This window comes from Heptranchias perlo, chromosome 3 (genome assembly GCF_035084215.1).
Source record: "Heptranchias perlo isolate sHepPer1 chromosome 3, sHepPer1.hap1, whole genome shotgun sequence".
Lineage (NCBI taxonomy): Eukaryota > Metazoa > Chordata > Chondrichthyes > Hexanchiformes > Hexanchidae > Heptranchias > Heptranchias perlo.
This window is the reverse complement of record NC_090327.1, coordinates 47,758,917-47,780,376: the sequence shown is the minus strand read 5'-3', so window position 1 is coordinate 47,780,376 and position 21,460 is coordinate 47,758,917. Positions and strand designations below refer to the sequence as shown.

The window sequence follows — 21,460 nt, the reverse complement described above, 5'->3', positions numbered from 1 at the left end:
TCCCATGGCACCATTCGAAGAAGAGTAGGGGAGTTCTCTTGGTGTCCTGTTCAGCATTTATCCTTCATCCAACATCACTAAAACAAATTCTGGCCTCTTGCACATCCATGATTTTAATCACTCCACCATTGGCAACTGTGCCTTCAGCTGCCTAGGCCCTAAGCTCTGGAATTCCCTCCCTAAAACTCTCTGCCTCTTTACCTCTCTCTCATCCTTTTAAGACACTCCTTAAAACCTACCTCTAGGTCACCTATCCTAATATCTCCTTACGTGGCTCAGTGTCAAATTTTGTTTGATAACGCTCCTGTGAAGCGCCTTGGCACGTTTTACTACATTAAAGGTGCTGAATAAATGTTTGTGAGATTTTGCTGTGTGCAAATTAGCTGCTGTGTTTCTCTAAATCACAACAGTAACTACACTTCAAAAGTACTTTGTTGACTGTGAGGCGCTTTGGGACATCATGAGGCGTGAAAGGCACTATATAAATGTTTTTTCTTTACTTCATGAAATTTGAGTGTTTTATTATCTTGGAAAATTCCAGGCTGTGAACAACTTGCCCTTAATACACTGACCGTTTCTTCAATGTATAATTTGTGACACTAGTCCATTGTTTCATCTCAACAGTTTAGGAGAAAAAAATGAAATTGTTTATTTTTCATCTTATTGGTTTTCAATCTTTGACTTGTAGGGAGAGAGTTAGTTGCTTTTTATTATCAAATGGTCTTTTTCTAGTTTGTATACATGGAAGGCTATCAAAACTTTATTTTAAAAAAATTCAATTCAAAACGCAATAATCAACACAAAAAAAGCACAGCACAGTTAAGTCCACATAAAGTCATTAAGCTGATGTGAAATGTTGTCACCATCTTAAGAACATAAGAAATAGGAGCAGAAGTAGGTCATATGACCCCTCGAGCCTGCTCTGCCATTCAGTAAGATCATGGCTGATCTTCAACCTCAACTCCACTTTCCTGCCCGATCCACATATCCCTTGATTCCCCTAGAGTCCAAAAGTCTTATCTATCTGAATCTTGAACATATTCAACAACTCAACATCCACAGCCCTCTGGGGTAGAGAATTCTAAAAATTCACACCCCTCTGTGTGAAGAAATTCCTCCTCATCTCAGTCTTAAATGGCCGACCCCTTATCCTGCAACTATGTCACCAAGTTCTAGACTCTCCAGCCAGGAGAAACAATCTCTCAGCATCTACCCTGCCAAGCCCCCTCAGAAACTTATATATTTCAATGAGATCACCTCTCATTTTTCTAAACTCCAGAGAGTATAGGCCCATTCTAACAAATCTTTCCTCATAGGACAACCCTTTCATCCCAGGAATCAATCTAGTGAACCTTTGTTGCACCGCCTCCAAGGCAAGTATATCCTTCCTTAGATAAGGAGACCAAAACTAACACAGTACTCCAGTGAGGTCTCATCAAAGCCCTGTATAATTGTAATAATGTGGAGATTTCGAGGATTTCATTTCGTTCACCTGAGGAAGGAGGAAGCCTCCGAAAGCTTGTGAATTTAAAATAAAATTGCTGGACTATAACTTGGTGTTGTAAAATTGTTTACAATTGTATAATTGTAGTAAGACTTCCTTACTCTTGTACTCCAATCCCCTTGCAATAAAGGCCAACATGCTATTTGCCTTCCTAATTGCTTGCTGTACATGCATGCTAACTTTTTGTGTTTCTTGTGCAAGAAAACCCAAATCCCTCTGAACACCAACATTTGATAGTTTCTCACCATTTAAAAAATATTCCGTTTTTCTATTCTTCCTACCAAAGTGAATAACCTCACATTTCTCCACATTATACTCCATCTGCACCTTCTTGCCCACTCACTTAACCTGTCCATATCCCTTTGCAGTCTTTGTGTCCTCACAGCTTACTTTCCCATCTAGCTTTGTATCATCAGCAAACTTGGATACATTCTACTCGGTCCCTTCATTAATATAAATTGTAAATAGCCGAGGCCCTAGCACCGATCCTTGCGGCACCCCATTACTTACAGCCTGCCAACCTGAAAATGACCTGTTTATCCCTACTCTCTTTTCTGTCCGTTAACCAATCCTCTATCCATACTAATATGTTACCCCCAACTCCATGAGCCCTTATCTTGCGTAACAACCTTTTATGTGGCACCTTATCAAATGCCTTTTGAAAATCTAAGTATACTACATCCACTGGTTCCCCTTTATGTACCCTGCTAGTTACATCCTCAAAAAACACGATTTCACTTTCATAAAACCATGTGGACTCTGCCTAATCATATTATGATGTTCTAAGTGCCCTGTTACCACTTCCTTAATAATGGATTCCATTATCTTTCCCATCCAACCCTATCAGTAACCTCAGTCACCTAGTAGTTACGCAATCATATTCCAACGCAATCTAGGTCAATTTCCAAACACATGGAATAAAATGATTGCTAACCCTTGTATTAGACCCCTCAGGATAAAACGGGGCCAGGGAAGGCAAGAGAGATTTTGCAGACAAGTGGATTATATCCCTGTAGTAGTAGGATTGAACCTGTAGACGAGCCTAGAAAATGTGGAAGAGGTTGATGACCCATCTATAGGCTTTTCAACATAAGTTTTGGGATCACGTTCTGTTTGCTTCTGCTGCAGAGACATACGACAATATGTAGTTACAATAGGAGTGTAGCAGACATGAGCTTGTTATGACCTAAACTGCAAATATCACTTATATTCCATCATTTGTATTATACAGGTAAATCTAAAGTACAAAAAAGTGCAATTGTGATTTTTGATAATTATTTTTGGTGAGTTTTCCAGCATTGAAGTGTATTGTAATGCATTATTTGAATCCAGAAATTATTTATTCTGGAATGGTAATTTATTTTGCCCCACACTGCTAACCTGAAATCCAAAATTTTTTTCCACTCTCTTCCCATCAGAAGGTTATAAAATACCTTTTGATGATGTGCAGGGACTCCTACCTACTGCGGTATTTGCTGGTTTTGACTTGATCTAAACTGAGAGATTTTAACTCCCCTCTGCCCATTTAATTAGATTGGGAGAAGCTGAAAAATCTCAAGAAATCAAAACTAGAATTAAAACATAGTGTATTATAATAAAACTCATTATGGATATGTAAAATATAATATGCTGTATGGAGGTATTAGTTCAGTAATCTGGAGGACCAGCTGACTCATTAAAAGGAAATCTGATTTAGATTCCAAATTTTTCAGCAGAATCTGCTGGGTGGGTTATGGAAGCGATCACTAATGTATCCAGATCCATAAAATATTCTACATTAGGAATGAGCCAAAATGTGTCCGGATATATTGGACTGCTTGAGGAAGGGATAGTTTGACAATGGGAGACAATGGCAGCGCATTTGCTGCATTGCTGCTTATTGATGGGGCCGAAAGGCCCATTCCAAAAAAGGGTGAAGAATTCTACTTTTTAAGTTTTCTTTTCTTGAGACATGTACATGATGCACCCAATTCGTTTCTAGCTCATGATCAAATAGTAGACAACATTTTTTTTCTTTTTGTGTTTCATAAACGGAAGGATCCTGTGTATGTATCATTAACTGAACAAACATCTCAAAAGGTATCAAAACCATTGAAAAAGAAAAATAATATATGGGGAACTAATTGCTGTAATATATATTAGAAGTTGTGATGAAAAATGGCATCCCAGCAAGGCTTGATTCTTACCTCATATTGTACACTTAAAGCAAGATTCCAGATAGCTAACAGTAAACTTGTCTGATGTATTTTTTCCTCTCCTTTTTCCTCTCCTTGCTCACCTGGAGAGATTGAGATCAAATGTGCCTGCATCAAAGGTCTGGGTGAGGTAAATTAACTGCGTAACAAATTAACTGCGTAACAAATTAACTGCGTAACAAATTAACTGCGTAACAACTATTTATATACAGATTTATATACAGAAAATCTGTAAATTATGGACACCTAAGGGACTGGCACAGCTGTCCTTTTTTTGCAGGTGTCCTTATTTTCAAAATGGTCATTGGGTATGTACTGTAAAAATTTCCCCAACAATCGTGAAGAACCAGCTGAGATTATGATCAGTACCTAATCAGCTGCAACAATGCTAAGAACTTAAGTTTGGAAGCAGATATTACAACAAAAATGATGTTGCAAGTACAATATCTGTACAGTGGAACCTGTTCCTAATGACCGTCTCGGATGACGGACAACCGCACTGCATGGGGTGGGCTGTGCGCGCGTCTTCTGGGTCCGCATGGGATCGGGGGCATGCGCATCTTCTGATGTGCTTTATCAACAAGGTTGCTTTTGGAAGCAGGGACAGCGGCTGCAGGAGTGATTCAAACCGTGATACCGACATGGACAAAAGGAATCCAGTAACAATCCATTGGCCATCACGATCTTTATACTCAGATACAGTACGTACTTTGAATATTTTTAAGTGTGACATCAGGCTGTGTCCCGAGTTTTAAGGTGTAAAATGGCATGGCGCATTGGAGGCTGTTCGTAATTTGCGAGTGTCCGTGTTTTCAGACTGTCTCGTATATTTTACAATGTAAAATAATAAAATTTGGGTCTCTCAATTAGTGTCCGTTTTTTGCAGTTGTCCATTCTTTGGGAGTTGTTCATTCTTTGGGAGTGTCCATTTATGCAGGTTTCACTATAGTGACTTTAACATAGAAAAATATCCCAAAGCACTTCACAGAAGTGTAATCAGTCAAAATTAAACATGGTCTGTGACTCAGTGCCACAACACAGTGGATTTAACAACTCTGCCATCGAGGAGCTCAGTGCCAATTGATTTCCGTGATGTAATTGCAAATAACACTATGTGGTTGCCTTTTAATGTCCTCAGGGCAACTAAGGATGGGCATGAAATATTGCTCCGACAGTGTTGCCCAAATCCCAAGAACAAATACTAAAAAAAACAGGAGGAGCATTGAGAGGGCTACGGGGAAAGGGTGGGGGAGTGGGACTAGCTGGATTGCTCTTGCATAGAGCTGGCACGGACTCGATGGGCCAAATGGCCTCCTTCCATGCAGTACCCTTTCTATGATTCTGTGAGAGGCTTGACAGTATTTTGGTGGGGCTCAGCCCAAAAAATGCTGAATTGGATAGTTTTTGGTGCTATTTATTTGTTAAGGTTGGACACGTATGAGTGCGCCACAAGCAAAGGTGGTTAAAATATTTTACTCCACCAGAATCGGATGTGCCTGCCCTGGCCCTTCTCGAGATACAATAGCCGCACTTTAATTTTGCCCATCTGCTACCTGGTTAAACATTTTCACGGCCTCTTCAGCTGTGCCTTCTCTGCACCGTTCCTTATCTACTGCCCAACACTTTTCACCAACAAGTCTGCCATGTTCCAGCACAGCACCTCTGTTTTTCTCCTGGTGTCTGTGCTCTGTGTTCTTTGGTCTTGCTGTCTTGTGTGCTGGACTGTTCCCAACCCCACACTCTAATGCTTCCCAGCCCCGATTTCCCTCCACAGTGATCCTAGCACCAATCTTCCACTCTTTCCGCGCCGCCCCCCCCCCCCCCCCACACGCTTCTAGATTACTTCACGTGCTTCTAGTTCATATCTTCCTGTTCAGTGCTTCCCACTTTTCCCTCACCAAGTGCTCCTTCAGTTCGCCTACCCCAAATACTTGCACATCCAAGCACCCCAACTCCTCCCTGACCGGTCTCAGACCACTGACCTCCTGTGACCCCACCCCTCGAGTACTTCTTCACACACCACCCCCCACACTGTGCTCCCAGGCCTCACAGCTCACCCTGCTCCTAAACACATTGATTGTTTTAGGCCACCTATTCTGTCAACAGCATTGTGTCCAAATTTTGGCTGATAATGCTCCTGTTAAGCACCTTGGGATGTTTAAAGCCACAAAATAAATGCAAGTTGTTGTTGTGTGAAATTTGCACTCTTTACGTTAAGAATCTCATTCACTGGTTGCTACATGGAGTTCTGCCACAGCCACAGCCCAGCAACTTCCAGTCTACAATTCCACTAAGGGTTCCCAGACCCCTGTAACAGTGTGGCTTCCTACACTTGCTCCCTTCCATGCTCCAACCTCAAACCCTTGCTTCCTCCTGGCTGCAAACATCTCCTCAGCCATCCCTCTTGGCTGATTCTTGGTCAAATTTCACTCCCAAACAGTAATATTGCAACACCTTTCTTAAAAACCTCACCACCCTCGCTTCCAACATAGTGTATGTTGCCTTCCATCTCAAAGCTCCACCTTTTAAAAAGATAAGACTAGAGACTAGATAATCAGCGCATTAGTAAGGAAATGTGTAGAGATATTGGAGACATACAAAAACGAGAGGAGACACTTTCAGAAAGAGTGAGAAAGGAACAATTAAAAAATTGGATAGAGTGCCACAACATATTAAAAATATGGGACAGCCATACAGACAGAGAGAAGGGTAGAAGAGAAAAAGAACAATGGACAGAATAAAAATGTGAGAATGATTTAGAGACCGTTACAGGAAGAGAGAATTGTTTTTGTTGTGAGCAATGCTACAAGAGATCAACCAAATCATGATACATTGTGCATTAGATGGTATAACCCTCCTATCATTACAAAATAGCATGTCTTATGGAGTACACCACTTGACCGGAGGGGTGCAGCTACAACGCTCAAGAAGCTCGATGAGATCCTGGATCTCATAGTTTAATTGATCAGCACTCCTCCCACTGAACTCGATATCCAGCCCCCTTCCCCCATCACTGGAGTACTGTGGCTGCAATATGTACGATCTACAGGATGCACTGCAGCAACTAATCAAGGTTACCTCGACAGCATCTCCCTCTCTGTGACCTCTACCATTGAGGACAAGAGCAACCATGTCATAGGAACACCATCACCTACAAGTTCCCCTCCAAGTCACACACTATTTTGATTTGTACATATATCCCTGTTCCGTCATTGTTGCTGGGCCAGTAACTCAGAATGACCTACCTAATGCCATTTTAGGAGCACCATTACTACAGGGACTCAGTGGTTCAAGGAGGAGACCCACCACCTTCTCAGGGCAATTAGGGCTGAGCAGTAAATGCGGCCTCACTAGCGTTGCCCATATCCCGAGAACAAATTTTTAAAAATCCTCTGATAATTTGCAAACTGGTCCAAAAGGCCACCAACACCTTTAACTTATAACACTGAATGGAGCAAAACTGGTTGATTGACAGTTGTTAAATTTTACAGGCAGACATAGTGTGATTGGGGATGTGGGCAGTTTCAGTGTACCAGGAGCTGTTGTAAATGCAGTCAGTAATTTATTGCAGTGGGTCTTGTCTTTGTTTTTAACATTCTTTTCACAGCTGTTTGTGAATTCTGCAGGGACGATGATTGTCAGTTTCCACAGGATCCGTGGAAAAGCTGTACCCGTGTTTTCTGTTGGCTCTTCTATAAATACCAAAGTGTGAAACAAACAGTACTTTAAGTACATATTTCGTGCATTATAAACTTAGCAAGAAGCTTCCGTAAACATCTTTATGCAGTAAATAAAGTAAATTTGAAACATTATGGCCCACTCTCAGTCCTTGTAATGTACTCAAATGTTAGTATAATCCTTAGGGACTTAAAAGTAGATTTGGTTATGAACTGAAAGTCTGTTTGAGCATCATTGACATAATCCTGTAGCAGGCACTGACTGCTTGAGAGACATTGGGTTGCTTGCTTTTGGCAGAAATACAGAGCAAAAATAAAAATATGAATGTAATTTGTGTGCGTGTATTTATATATATATATATGTGTGTGTGCCTATTAGATATATCTATATATGGAGGTTTCAAAAATAACTTCTGATTTAACATTGGGAAAAGAAAATTCCGTGTTGTTAGATTCTGCATTATATTATAAAGCTCTCAGAGCTTACCTATGTTAACATGGATACAGAATTGGCTAAGGGACAGGAAACAGAGAGTAGTGGTGAACGGTTGTTTTTCGGACTGAAGGGAGGTGTACAATGGTGTTCCCCTGGGGTCAGTGCTGGGTCCACTATTTTTCTTGATATATATTAATGATTTGGACTTGGGTGTACAGGCCACAATTTCAAAATTTGCAGATGGCACAAAACTCGGAAGTGTAGTAAACAGTGACGAGGATAGTGATAGACTTCAAGAGGATATAGACAGGCTGGTGGCATGGATGAAATTTAATGCAGAAAAATGTGAAGTGATACATTTCAGTAGGAAGAACAAGGAGAGGCAATATAAACTAGAGGGCACAACTCTTAAAAGGGGTACAGGAGCAGAGAGATCTGGGGGTATACGTCTACAAATCATTGAAGATGGCAGGGCAGGTTGAGAAAGTGGTTAAAAAAGCATACGGGATCCTGGGCTTTATAAATAGAGGCATAGAGTACAAAAGTATAGAAGTCCTGATGAACCTTTATAAAACACTGGTTTGGCCACAACTGGAGTATTGCGTCCAGTTTTGGGCACAGCACTTTAGGAAAGATGTGAAGGCCTTAGAGAGGGTGCAGAAGAGATTTACTAGAATGATTCCAGGGATGAGGGGCTTTAGTTACGTGGCTAGACTGGAGAAGCTGGGGTTGTTCTCCTTGGAACAGAGACGGTTGTGAGGAAATTTGATAGAGGTATTCAAAATCATGAAGGGTCTAGACAGAGTAGATGGAGAGAAACTTTTCCCATTGGCGGAAGGGTCAAGAACCAGAGGACATAGATTTAAGGTGATTGGCAAAAGAACCAAAGGTGACATGAGGAAAAACTTTTTTACACAGTGTTAGGATCTGGAATGCACTGCCCGAGGGGGTGGTGGTGGCAGATTCAATCATGGTCTTCAAAAGGGAACTGGATAAGTACCTGAAAAGAAAAAATTGCAAGGCTAAGGGGATAGATAGGGCGGGGGAGTGGGACTAGCTGGATTACTCTTGCATAGAGCCGGCATGGACTCGATGGGTTGAATGGCCCCTTTCCATGCTGTAACCTATGTTAAGAGATATGAGTTACTGCCGTGGAACACATTCTACAGTGATACACAATGGGCCCGATGTTAGCAGGGCTGCCGGTTCTCGGGGGGGGGGGAGGGGGGGCTATCGGGCGCGTGGGTAACGCGCCCGGTGAAATTAGTCAGTTTCCCGCGCGATCGTAGCATCCAATCCACTAATTTGAGCCACTTACCTGCTCCTCCGGGTTCCCCACTACTGATCTGCGCGTCGGGCAGGCTGCGCATGTGCAGTAAGATCTGTCAGCTGGAGGCGCTCTATTTAAAGGGGCAGTCCTCCACTGACAGATGCTGCAACAAATAGCAAAAATTACAGCATGGCGCAGGCAAGGGGGAAGGCTGCTCCCAGTTTAATGATGCCTCACTCCAGGTATCAATACATGGGGTGAGGAGGAGGGGGAGGACAGAGATCTTCCTCCCGGCGTGCGGGAGGAAGCGGCCTGCCTCTGCCACCAGGAAGGCCTGGCTCGAGGTGGCAGAGGAGGTCACCAGCGCCACCAACATATCGCCCACCTGCACACAGTGCAGGAGGCGCTCCAATGACCTCAGTAGGTCAGCCAAAGTGAGTACACTTACTCATTCCCCTACACTCCATCTGCCACATCACTGCCCCCACCCCACATCTCCTTCAGCACTGCCAACATAACTCTGTCACATCACCCCTCATACCCACTCAAACCCCATCCTCATCTTACCCGCACCTACTCACCTCGCCAGTACTCACCCCGCCACTACCACGCAACCCAATCCTCATACAATCTCATGGCTCTATCTCATACTCACCCTCTTGTGCATCTCTTTCACGGCCAGCCTCACTCAACCTGCCACTACCTGTGCTGCAGCCACAGGGCATGCATCACATATGTGCAGTAGGCAGCGTAAGGCAAACGTGTCGTGAGCATGAAGGGGATGCACAAGGGTGTTTGAGGGTTTGTCATGGGTGTTACTTATATTGAATTTCTGACCAACTCACATTACATATTATATTGGCACCACTACTGCCATGTCTTCGCGAATCCTGTCTGGTTTGTGCAATAGTGCCCGCTCCTGAGGATCACTATGAGGAGCCACAACTGATGCCACCCATTGTGTCACTGCAGAGTGGGTGTAGGTGTATTTGCAGGGCTCTTTTGCGCAGACGACTAAGAGACATCGGCGATGTCCCCGCTTGCACCCTGGACGGATGCGGAGGAGAAGTTGTTGAGGGCAGTGGTGACTTTGACAGCGACAGGTAAGAAGATGGTGCTCGGGCCAGCCAGGAGCAGCTCGGCATGAAAGAGGCTGCAGATGTCCACGACTACATGTTGAGTGACTCTGAGCCTCCATGTGCACTGCTGCTCAGAGAGGTCCAGGAAGCCGAGCCTTGGTCTGTGGACCCTGTGGCAAGGGTAGTGCCCTCTGCGAGGCATCTCTCTCTGCGGTAGCCCTCCCTCCTGCTGTACAGGTGGATGTGTCACAGCAATCTGTTGTGGAGCTCCACGTGTCAGAGGTGGATGGTGAGGCTGGTGATGCTGTTCGCCCTCCAAGGAGATCATGACTGCAGCTACGGCGGCCCCCATCCGGAAGATGTGCATCTGAGGGGGTCCGCAAGGTAGGTACATGTCTCTGGACCCCGGGGTAAGTGTGCAGGTTGGTGACTTTGACTGTCAGGAGGAGGGTGGTGGAGGCCAAACTTTGTCCCAAGTGACAGAATGGCCTCCTGCAATGGGTGAGGGTCTCCCCCCCCCCCCCCCCCCCCCACCTGTCAAATGGACCTTTGCAGCTGCCACAGGCTGACAGCTGCAACACGTCCATTTGACCTGGGAGTGTTTCCCCCAGTGTGGGAAACAGTCCCAGTTTGCTCTAAAATCCCACATAATCCCTTAATCAGGTCAGTTAATGACCTGAAATACCTAAATAAATACCTTCAAGTGGAACCCCGCTGGCTTTAATTGCCTGCGGGATTCCCACCAGCGGGGGCTGCGCGCGCACGCCGGCGCGTCAGCGGGGAACCCGGAAGTGCGCGGGTTCGGGGTGGGCTCCGGTACCGCGCCGGGATTCTCCGATTTTCGGATCCCCCCTGCCAGGAACGCACCCGATAGCGGGTGCTAAAATAGAGCTCCATGTGTAGCATTATAGCAATAAATTATATTTCTATGTGGTAAACTTAAATGTCTTCAGAGTTTTTTGGCTAGTGGGTGTGTAATGGCAGACAGCAACAGGGATTCAATCTTTCACTTATAAGCCACATTACAGATTAGGAGGATTTATTTCATGGTCATCCAGGGGAATACAGTAGCTTCCATTTAAAAAAAAAATAATTATCCAGTTTTAAATATGTAAGCAGTAGCATTTGATTTAAGCAACTTCGAATTAGGAGGAGTAGACTCTGGGGGGAGGGTGGGGGGTGGGGTGTTGGGGGGGGTGCCATTCAGACATTATCCAGTATAAAAATCTGTCAATAATCTCTCTCAAATGGTAATATATGTGCAAATAAAATTCTAAAAGTGAATTGCTGCTAGGGATTAAATATTGGAAAAATGTGTATTTAATGCAATTTTTTCTGCGGCCTGAACTTTCTCTTTAGTTACTCTAAGCTAAGAGTTAAACTTGAGCAATCTAGATCCCTGAATTCGGTAACACATTTGTAATGGATAAGCCATATTACCAGTAATCTTTCAGAAACAAATTTATTTAACCTACTTAGAATCCATCATTGTAAAGCAGTGTTAAACATAGTGAATTTCTGGTTATTTGAAGCAACTGATCTGCAGTCAGTTTGTACTTTGATTGTGGTCTGGTTATATGCAACATATTGGGTTCAGCAAAAATGTTGGCTTGTAACAAAATAACTACATCATGACTCAGGAACTGGTTACAGTTATTTCACAAGTGCACAGATAATACTTCGGTGGGGGCGGGGGGAGCGGAAGAGGTTAATGCTTTATGAACATTATATAAACAGTTTTAAATTAGAAGTTGCTTTTGAGAGTGGGCTGAAAGGAAAAATGCTCTGAGGAAGGCAATAATTGACTCCATACATATTGATAATTTAGATAAATATGTGGATATTTGACCACTTGTAATGTTTAATTTTCCTTCTTTGTAGGCTAACATTGCAGCCTGTGACATGGCCACAGCCTGTTCAAGTAACAATCACAATGGAAGATCACAGTTGAAAGTAACTGGTATGTTATTTTTTCTTCTTTCCAAGATACTTTGCTTGAAACTACATAAGAACTTTTTATAAAAGGAAAAAAAAACAGTCCCATAAGTGTTGGTGAATTAAAGTTTTAACCTGAGAAAATTAGATTAGTAACAGTGTTTGATACTAGAGTTTCTACTGTGGCACTGGTCACATATGGTCTTGAATCTAGGGCACAGTTGTAATGTTTAATTGCTAAGCTGGCATGTTCCTTGAAAACCACTGTTCCATGTACTTACTCCCTGTGGGAAGTGGTCTAAATAGGTAAATAAAGTAATAGTGATTTGTTGTAATTTCCTAGGGTCAGTAAGAGGAAAATTGTAACTGTTTCTAAATATCTGGGACAAGGTCAGAGAAAAAAAACTTGGCATGAAATGTTTGGCTTCCTTTTTTAAAAAAAGTATTTTAAGTACTTTGCATCTGTAATGAAGTGTGAGATGTACTTTTAAATATAGCCTAATAGATCTCCCATGGCAACATTCATGCTTAGTCTGGGACCTGTTGTGCAGTTTTGATAGTTTCTATAGTCCCACTGCAATAAATCTCTCTTTTCTCTTTCTCTCTTATTTTTTCTTTCTCGCTCTCCCCTCCTCTCTCTCTACCTCTCTCTCTATATACATACATATATTATATATATATATATATATATATATATCTCTCTCTCTAGAATTTTCCCACACAGCTGGAACTCTTTGTTCCTTTCTACCTGGTTGTCATATTACATGGGTTGTCCTGGCATCCCGTGGATATTGTAGTTCCACAGTAACAGTCTGAAAAGCCTGATGCATCACTCACGTGTACACATGTAATTTATCAACAGGCTCAGGTGAAATTTTCATCTCCAAGCTCAAGTTCCACTCAGAAAGGCACACCTATTTGGGGGAAACATTTTGTAGGATTTTTTATCATTAATTAATTAATCAATGACAATATTAGCAAAATATTTTTCAGAATATGTAATTTTTTATTTGTTACGTTATATTCAGCCATATATTCTCACTTGAGTGAAGAAGAAATGTAGCAGATAAAAACTGAAGATATTATTTGAGCAGTTTTGATCTGTTTTGTGGTACGTGCTGCTTAATTTGGGGGGAAAAAGCTGATTTGCTTGCTCAGTTTTTTTTTCCTACTTACCCACTCCTCAATTTAGCCAGTTGCTAAGTTTTGCTCAACAGACGTATGACATGGCAGATGCCTACTATACACAAAACTTTTAATTATGTAAATGAATACTCTCACATGTTGGTACTACTGTAATACTTAACTATAAAATTATTGCAGGATTATGCTATACCCAACTTGGAATTGATGGGCAGTATTATTTCAAAGCATTCAGCCTGGATTCGATTGAACAGAAGTAATGAGACTACTGTCAGCTTTGAATAAACTTTTAAAAAATTTATTTTTGATGTTTTTCATGTCAGGAAAAGGTCAATGGGACAATCACACTTTAGTGCATGTTTTATATCCTTTAAATGTTGGTAAATGACTTGTGCATGGGTGTGAATTTCAGGGATTTCCCCTTTTATTTTCCTTGTTTTTTAAATTGGTGATTTTTTTTTGTGTGCTTATTAAAGTGAGGATGTCATTGCTGGGATTTGAACATTTTCTCTGCAACTTCTGTGCTCTAAGTTCAACATCAAGCATTCCAAAGTTAGGTATAGCACAGCCAAATGCCATAGAATAATCTGCTCTCTGCATTAGTGATGTGCCTTAATTCCAATTTAAGAGCATTCCTACTTCACTATCGTAAATGTTCTAGTTCCCTTACGAATTGTACTAAACTGTGATCCCACAGCAAAACATAGCCATTGCCCATTAGGAATTGGGTTAAGACTGCCCATTCTCATTTTGCTTAACATTCTTACAGCAGGTCGTTTCATCCCGTGATGGCATGAATTTGAACCGAGTTTCAGGGATGAAAAGAATGTGTGCTCACCCACTGCGCTACCCATTCTCCTGGCTTACTAGACTTTATCTTAATTACAATCATAAAATAAGAGAGTAAATATGCACTGAAGGTTATGTTTTTTAACTACCCGCCCTCTAAAAAGAATTGATCTTGTGTTAGTTATTAAAGCAATTATAAACATTGCTTGGATATCTACCATATCAAAAGCTAGAAGCACTTTAGTCTCTGCGATGCTATCATAGAATAGTTTTTGTTTTGTAAACGAGTCTAAACATGATCACTTCTAAGCTTTTGGCTTTGCATTGCTATACTTAAAATGACATGCTGATCTGTTGATAGTGAGTAGCTCCCACGATTTCTGTAAAACAAAATTGAAGCACTGCCGTAGTAAATGACTATGAATTTGACAGATTTTGCACTAATTAAAAATTGTTTTAGCCTACTCTGTGATTAAAGAAGACTTAAGTGTGCTATGTAATCAAAATCTGAATAAAAGTGCTAGCAGCTTTTACGGAAGTGTGTGTGTTTTTCCCTTAATATTGCAAACATAGAAGCATAGGCCATTCGGCGCTTCAAACCTGCTCCGCCATTCAATATGATCATGGCTGATTCTCTAGCTCAATACCATATTCCTGCTCTCTCCCCATACCCCTTGATGCCTTTTGTGTCTAAAAATCTTATCTATCTCCTTCTTAAATATATTCAGTGGCTTGGCCTCCACAGCCTTCTGTGGTAGAGAATTCCACAGGTTCACCACCCTCTGAGTGAAGAAATTGCTCCTCATCTCGGACCTAAATGTCCTACCCCGTATCCTGAGACTGTGACCCCTCGTTCTAGACCCCCCAGCCAGGGGAAACAGTCCCAGGATACATTCAGTCTGTCTAGCCCTGTCAGAATTTTATACATTTCAAAGAGATCCCCTCTCATTCTTCTAAACACTAGTGAATACAGGCCTAGTCGACCCAATCTCTCCTCGTACGACAGTCCTGCCATCATAGGAATCAGTCTGGTGAACCTTCGCTGCACTCCCTCTATGGCAAGTATATCCTTTCTTAGGTAAGCAGACCAAAACTGCACACAATACTCCAGGTGTGGCCTCACAAAGGCCCTGTATAACTGCAGTAAGACATCCTTGCTCCTGTACTCAAATCCTCTTGCAATGAATGTCAATATACCATTTGCCTTCCTAACTGCTTGCTGCACCTGCATGTTTGCTTTCAGTGACTGGTGTACTAGGACACCCAGGTCCCTTTGTACATCAACATTTCCCAATGTATCACCATTTAAATAATACTCTTCCTTTCTATTTTTCCTTCCGAAGTGGATAACTTCACATTTATCCACATTATACTGCATCTGCCATGTATTTGCCCACTCACTCAACTTGTCCAAATCACCTTGAAGCCTCTTTGCATCCTCCTTACAACTCACAATCCCACCTAGTTTTGTGTCATCAGCAAACTTGGAAATATTACATTTGTTTCCCTCATCCAAATCATTGATATATATTGTGAATAGCTGGGGCCCAAGCACTGATCCCTGTGGTATCCCACTAGTCACCGCCTGCCACCCCGATAAAGACCCATTTATTCCTACTTTCGGTTTCCTGTCTGCTAACCAATTTTCAATCCATGCCAGTATATTACCCCCAATCCCATGTGCTTTAATTTTGCACACTAACCTCTTATGTGGAACTTTATCAAAGGCCTTCTGAAAATCCAAATACATCCTTTATAATAGACTCTAGCATTTTCCCACTGCTGATGTTAGGCTAACCGGTCTATAGTTTCCTGTTTTCTCTCTCCCTTTTTTAAATAGTGTGGTTATATTTTCCACCCTCCAATCTGCAGGAACTGTTCCATAATCTATAGAATTCTGGAAGATGACAACTAATGCACCCACTATTTCCATGGCTACCTCTTTTAGTACTCTGGGATGCAGATTATCAGGCCCTGGGGATTTATCGGCTTTCAGTCCCATTAATTTCTCCAGCACTTTTTTTACTAATACTAATTTCCTTTAATTCCTCCTTCTCACTAGACCCTTGGTTCCCTAGCATTTCTGGGAAGTTATTTGTGTCCTCTTCCATGAAGACAGAACCAAAGTATTTGTTTAATTGCTCTGCCATTTCCTTGTTCCCCATTATAAATTCACCCGTCTCTGACTGTAAGGGACCTACATTTGTCTTCACTAATCTTTTTCTTTTTACATATTTTTAGAAGCTTTTACAGTCCGTTTTTATGTTCCCTGCTAGTTTATTCTCATACTCTGTTTTTCCCCTCTTAATCAATCTCTTGGTCCTTTTTTGCTGAATTCTAAGCTGCTCCCAATCCTTAGGCTTGTTACTTTTTCTGGCAATTTCATATGACTCCTCTTTGGATCTAATACTAACCTTAATTTCTTTTGTTAGCTAAGTGTCTTCTATTGAATATTGTTCTCAGTATGATATTGCCAGTGTTTTGGGGGGCCTGGTTCACTTGTCAGCATTTACTGATGACAATCGGCACAGATGGAGCTCCTATCCCCTCAAGTGTTGCTCCTACGAGAGTCAGGCTATGAATGGAACTGATTCTGCGTGCTGCATACGGTAGGCAGGAATTTTGGTCATAACAGTAGTTCCCGTCTACAATATGCAGTGGCCAAAATAACTTCCATTAACAGCAGCATAAAGGAGTGAGGGAAGGAAGCAAATGGATGGCAATGGAGGGAGAGAGAAGGGGGAAATAGATGTTAATGCAAAAATGGATGCCGCTGAAAGGGAATGTAACAAGAAAATGAATGAGGGGATGAAAAGGGAAGAAAATGGATGGGAGGGGTGCAGAAAGAGGGGGAAGTTGGAGGCAGTGCTTTGCGAGGGGATGAGGGGAAAAGCTGTGAGTGTAATATTTTCTTTTTTGATTTGGGAGCCTGGAGGGGACACATTTATCTTAAGCTGATTTGCACTATGTTATCCTACTAAAACATAAAGCTGGGCTGAGTTTACTGATGTGCAACTTTCTTAAATTGTGGTTTTCCTGTGCATTAAAAGTGATTTATAGTGCTGTACGATATTAGTTTGTTTGTGAACAATAACCTGTATTCCCTGTATAATGTTGGAAAATTTTAGTCAGATCACCATCAAACTGAAGTGATCAGATACTCTTTTTAAACAGGAATGTTGGGAGCCTTCTATGCATATTTGCAAATTCTGATACATTACGCCTGTGACCTAAAACCACTGCTCATTTTTTTTTCTACCCAAATTCATGATCTATTACCTTTGTCCACAGTCTCCCACATACTTTTCGGAAACAAGCTCACAACTCTGTGTGTCCACTTTGCTTCTCTAAGCTTTGTCCTTGAAGACCAGGCTGCTACTTCAGTTACAGCTGTACTGTGTTTTAGGATGATACCACTTTGTTTTGTAACTTAAGGTTTCTTATTTCCCTAATATCATAGTGGGTAATGGAGTTGGATAATGGACCCTTTGTCTTTGCTCCTGTGCTTTAACCAATCAAAGTTTGAAGTCCAGACTTGGCTCCTTTTCCTAAGAAGCCAATATCCTCTTCCTGGTCCAGTATTGTTTGGGAATGAAGGAGGGAAAGATACCTTTTGTATCTTGATTAATGTTTACTCATCGCATTTTTAACAAAGAGCACTACTCAGAGGTCTCTTGGGCGATATCCTCATTCCTGATCAAGGAGAATAGTGTGGATGTAGAGGGAACAAAAATTGTGTGTTTGTGTGTGTGTTTTTTCAAAGATGAAGCAGGAGCTTGCAGTATTCTATTTAGATATTGGACACCATGGGATAAATGTTACGAATACATGCACCTGGCATGGAGCCTCACTCGCTAGGAGTGCATATTAGGAAATTGTAGGCATGCTTCCCATTATATTTCATGAAATAAACTATGCACTTGGAGTAAAATTGGAGTAATTCAGCCCTCTGTAGTCGATTTTTTAAATTCGGTACCAGAACTAGGTAGGTCTCCAGGGCACTGTTTTGATTCATGCCTTGTATGCTACAAGTTTAACCTACATTGGGGCTTTCCTGTCATAGGAGAAAGACCAAAACACCCCCCTCCCTGCGCCCCCATAGCAATATCTTGAAGAAGTGTCCAAACTAAAGTTGATATCCCCTACAACTAATTTGAAAAGCTGGACCTCACGGGTTGTAATCTCAGGAGTACTACCTGAGCCACGTGCTAACTGGCATAAGGATAGGCAGATCAGGAAGGTGAATGCGTGGCTGAAAGAGTGGTGTGGGAAGGATGGGTTCCATTTCATGGGACACCCACACGAGTACCGGGACAGGGAAGGAGTTGTAATGCTGGGACTGGCTCCATCTGAACTGGAATGGGACCAGCGGAAAGGATAAAGAGAGCAGTGCATAAGGCTTTAAACTAGCCAGATGCGGGGAGGGATCTGGTAGCAATAACAAAACTTGAAGATATAAGAACCAAGAGGTGAGGGTAAAGGTCAGATAAGGGTAAGGAATAAAGATAACATAAACAAGGAACAAATACAGTTATAAAACAGAAGTATAAAAGGACTGTTAAAAATAAAGTAAAAGAAACAACTATTAAAGATGAATTAAACTGCTCGTACAGCAATGTACACAGCGTCCAAAATAAAACTGGGGAACTGAAGCCAATAATCCGTAGTGAGGAACCAGATGAAGTAGGAATAACTGAAACATGGCTACATAAAGAACAGGACTGGCAATTAAATATTGCAGGCGATAACATGGTAAGGAAGGAAGAAGGGAGGGATGGAGTAGCTGTACTAGTTAAAGATAACGTAATGGCAGTGTAAAAAAGGGAAACTAACAGAAGGCTAGAAACAGAATCCATATGGATTGAAATAAAAGATCAGCAGGGATCGATCACACTAATGGGGAATACGTCAGATCACCTAATAGTGGAAAGGAAGTGGAGGAAGAAATACGTAAGCATGTTTGTGAAATGAGTTAAGGACAGAGAATAATAATCATGGGAGATTTTAACTATCTGCAAATAAACTGACAAGAAGAGGTAGGTAAAGGGGTACATGGAATGGGGTTTTTACAGTATGTGCAGGACTCTTTTCTTACTCAGCATGTAAAAAGCCCAACGAGAGGAAGCATTGCGGGATCTAGTAACGGGAAATGAACCAGAACAGATAAGAGAAGTAAGCGTAGGGGAACATCTACCCAATAGCGATCACAAGAAGGACATATGTAAGATAAAGACCAAAGTAATAAATTGGAAGAAAGCTGATTTTCAGGGGATGAGAATGGAACTAGGGAAAATAAACTGGAAAAAATTACTGATAAACAAAAAAAAAAGAAACAGCAGTGGGAAACATTTAAAATGGTGATCAATAGAGTCCAGGAGAAATAAAAAGCAAGTCAAAGCAGCCAGTAATAATGTACCATGGATGAATAAAGAAATAAGGGAAAAATTGAAACTAAAGTAAAAGGCATATACTACATAGGTAACAAAGGAGAGGATGACAAAAGGGAATATGAAAAGGTTAAAGAAGTTAAAAAGAAAGAAGTTAAAAAAAAATTAGGAAGGCAAAGAGAAACTATGAAATTAAATTATCAAGGAATATAAAAAGAAACAATAAAGTATTCTACAGACACATAAATAACAAAAGAAAAATTAGGATAGGGATAGGGCCACTAAGGGATACACATGATAAACTCACAGGTAATGACAGCAAAATGGCAGAAATATTAAATAATTACTTTGCCTCTGTATTACCAGGGAAACTAACATGGTGGGCATGACTTTAGAAGAAGAAATCAAAAAAGGTATAGACATTTAAGATAGAAAGGAGGGAGATAATTGATAAACTAATCAAACTTAGAAAGGATAAAACCCCTGGTCTGGATGGATTGCATCCCCGCATATTAAAAGAAGTTAGGGAAGACATAGCAAAAGCACTATTGCATATATATATATATATACCAGAGGTCTGGCAGACGGCTAATGTGATTCCTATATTTAAAAAGGGAGATAGTACCAGTCCAGAGAACTATAGATCGATTAGCTTAATGTCGGTTGTAGGAAAGATAATGGAATCCTTACTCAAAGATATAATAGAGAAACATCTAGAAGCTGAAAATATAATGAAGCATAGCCAGCACGGATTTCAAAAGGGAAGGTCATGCTTGACCAACCTTACTAAATTCTTTGAAGAAGTAACAGAAAGTGTAGACATGGGTAATACAGTAGATGTAATATATTTGGATTTTCAAAAGGCCTATATTTGGATTTTCAAAAGGCCTTCGATAAGGTACCGCATAGTAGACTCCTGACTAAGATCAGAGTATGTGGAGTCAGGGGACAAGTAGCAGAATGGATAGCAAGCTGGCTACAAAACAGAAAACAGAGACTAGGGGTTAAAGGTAGTTACTCAGACTGGCAAAAGGTGGGAAGTGGTGTTCCACAAGGATCAGTGCTGAGCCCACTGTTGTTCACCATTTACATAAACAATTTGGACTCTGGAATCGGAAATACAGTTTCAAAATTTGCAGACGACATCAAGTTGTGGGGTATAGTTAATACCGAAGAGGACTGCGACAAAATACAGGAAGACATTAATAAACTTGCAGAATGGGCGTGTAATTGGCAAATGAATTTCAATATTGATAAGTGTGAGGTGATACATTTTGGTAGGAAGAATAAGGGGGCCACATACTGCTTGGATAATAAGAATCAAAATGGGGCAGAGGGGCAGAGAGATCTGGGGGTACAGATACACAAATCACTAAAAGTAGCCACATAGGTTAATAAGGCCATTAAAAAAAGCAAACCAAGCATTGGGGTTTATCTCTAGAGGGATAGAAATGAAAAGCAGAGAAGTGATTTTAAACTTGTATAGATCCTTGGTTAGACCACAATTGGAGTACTGTGAACAGTTCTGGTCTCCATATTATGAAAAGGATATAGAGGCACTGAAGAAGGTTGAAAAAAGATTTACTAGGATGATATCAGAACATATGAACATATGAATTAAGAGCAGGAGTAGGCCATTCGGTTCCTCGAGCCTGCTCTACCATTTGATAAGATCATGGCTGATCTGATTGTGACCTCAACCCTACTTTCCCGTCTACCTACTATAACCTTTGACTCCCTTGTTAATCAGGAATCTAGCTAACTCAGCCTTAAAAATATTCAATGACCCTGCCTCCACCGCTCTCTGGGGAAGGGAGTTCCACAGACTCACGACCCCCTGGGAGAGAAAATTTCTCCTCATCTCCGTCTTAAATGGGAGATCCCTTATTTTTAAACAAAGAACTGAGAGGTTATTCCTGTCAGGAAGGATTAAGCAGGCTGGGGCTCTTTACTCTAGAAAAGAGAAGACTGAGGGGTGACCTGATAGGTCTGCAAGATTATGAAAGGGTTTAATAGGGTAGATGCAGACAAGATGTTTCCACTTG

General features: G+C 41.4%; 1 protein-coding gene across 4 annotated transcripts in view; it reads left to right on the top strand.

Annotated features, from left to right (window-relative positions):
• Positions 1-21,460, top strand: part of LOC137313417 (NEDD4-like E3 ubiquitin-protein ligase WWP1) — a 177,438-nt gene that overhangs the window by 53,288 nt on the left and 102,690 nt on the right. For all 4 annotated transcript variants that reach the window (XM_067979523.1, XM_067979522.1, XM_067979521.1 and 1 more), the window contains exon 2: positions 12,043-12,121. In XM_067979523.1, coding sequence (XP_067835624.1) covers positions 12,064-12,121 — 58 coding nt within the window. In that variant the 5' untranslated portion in view covers positions 12,043-12,063. The remainder of the gene's footprint in view (positions 1-12,042; positions 12,122-21,460) is intronic.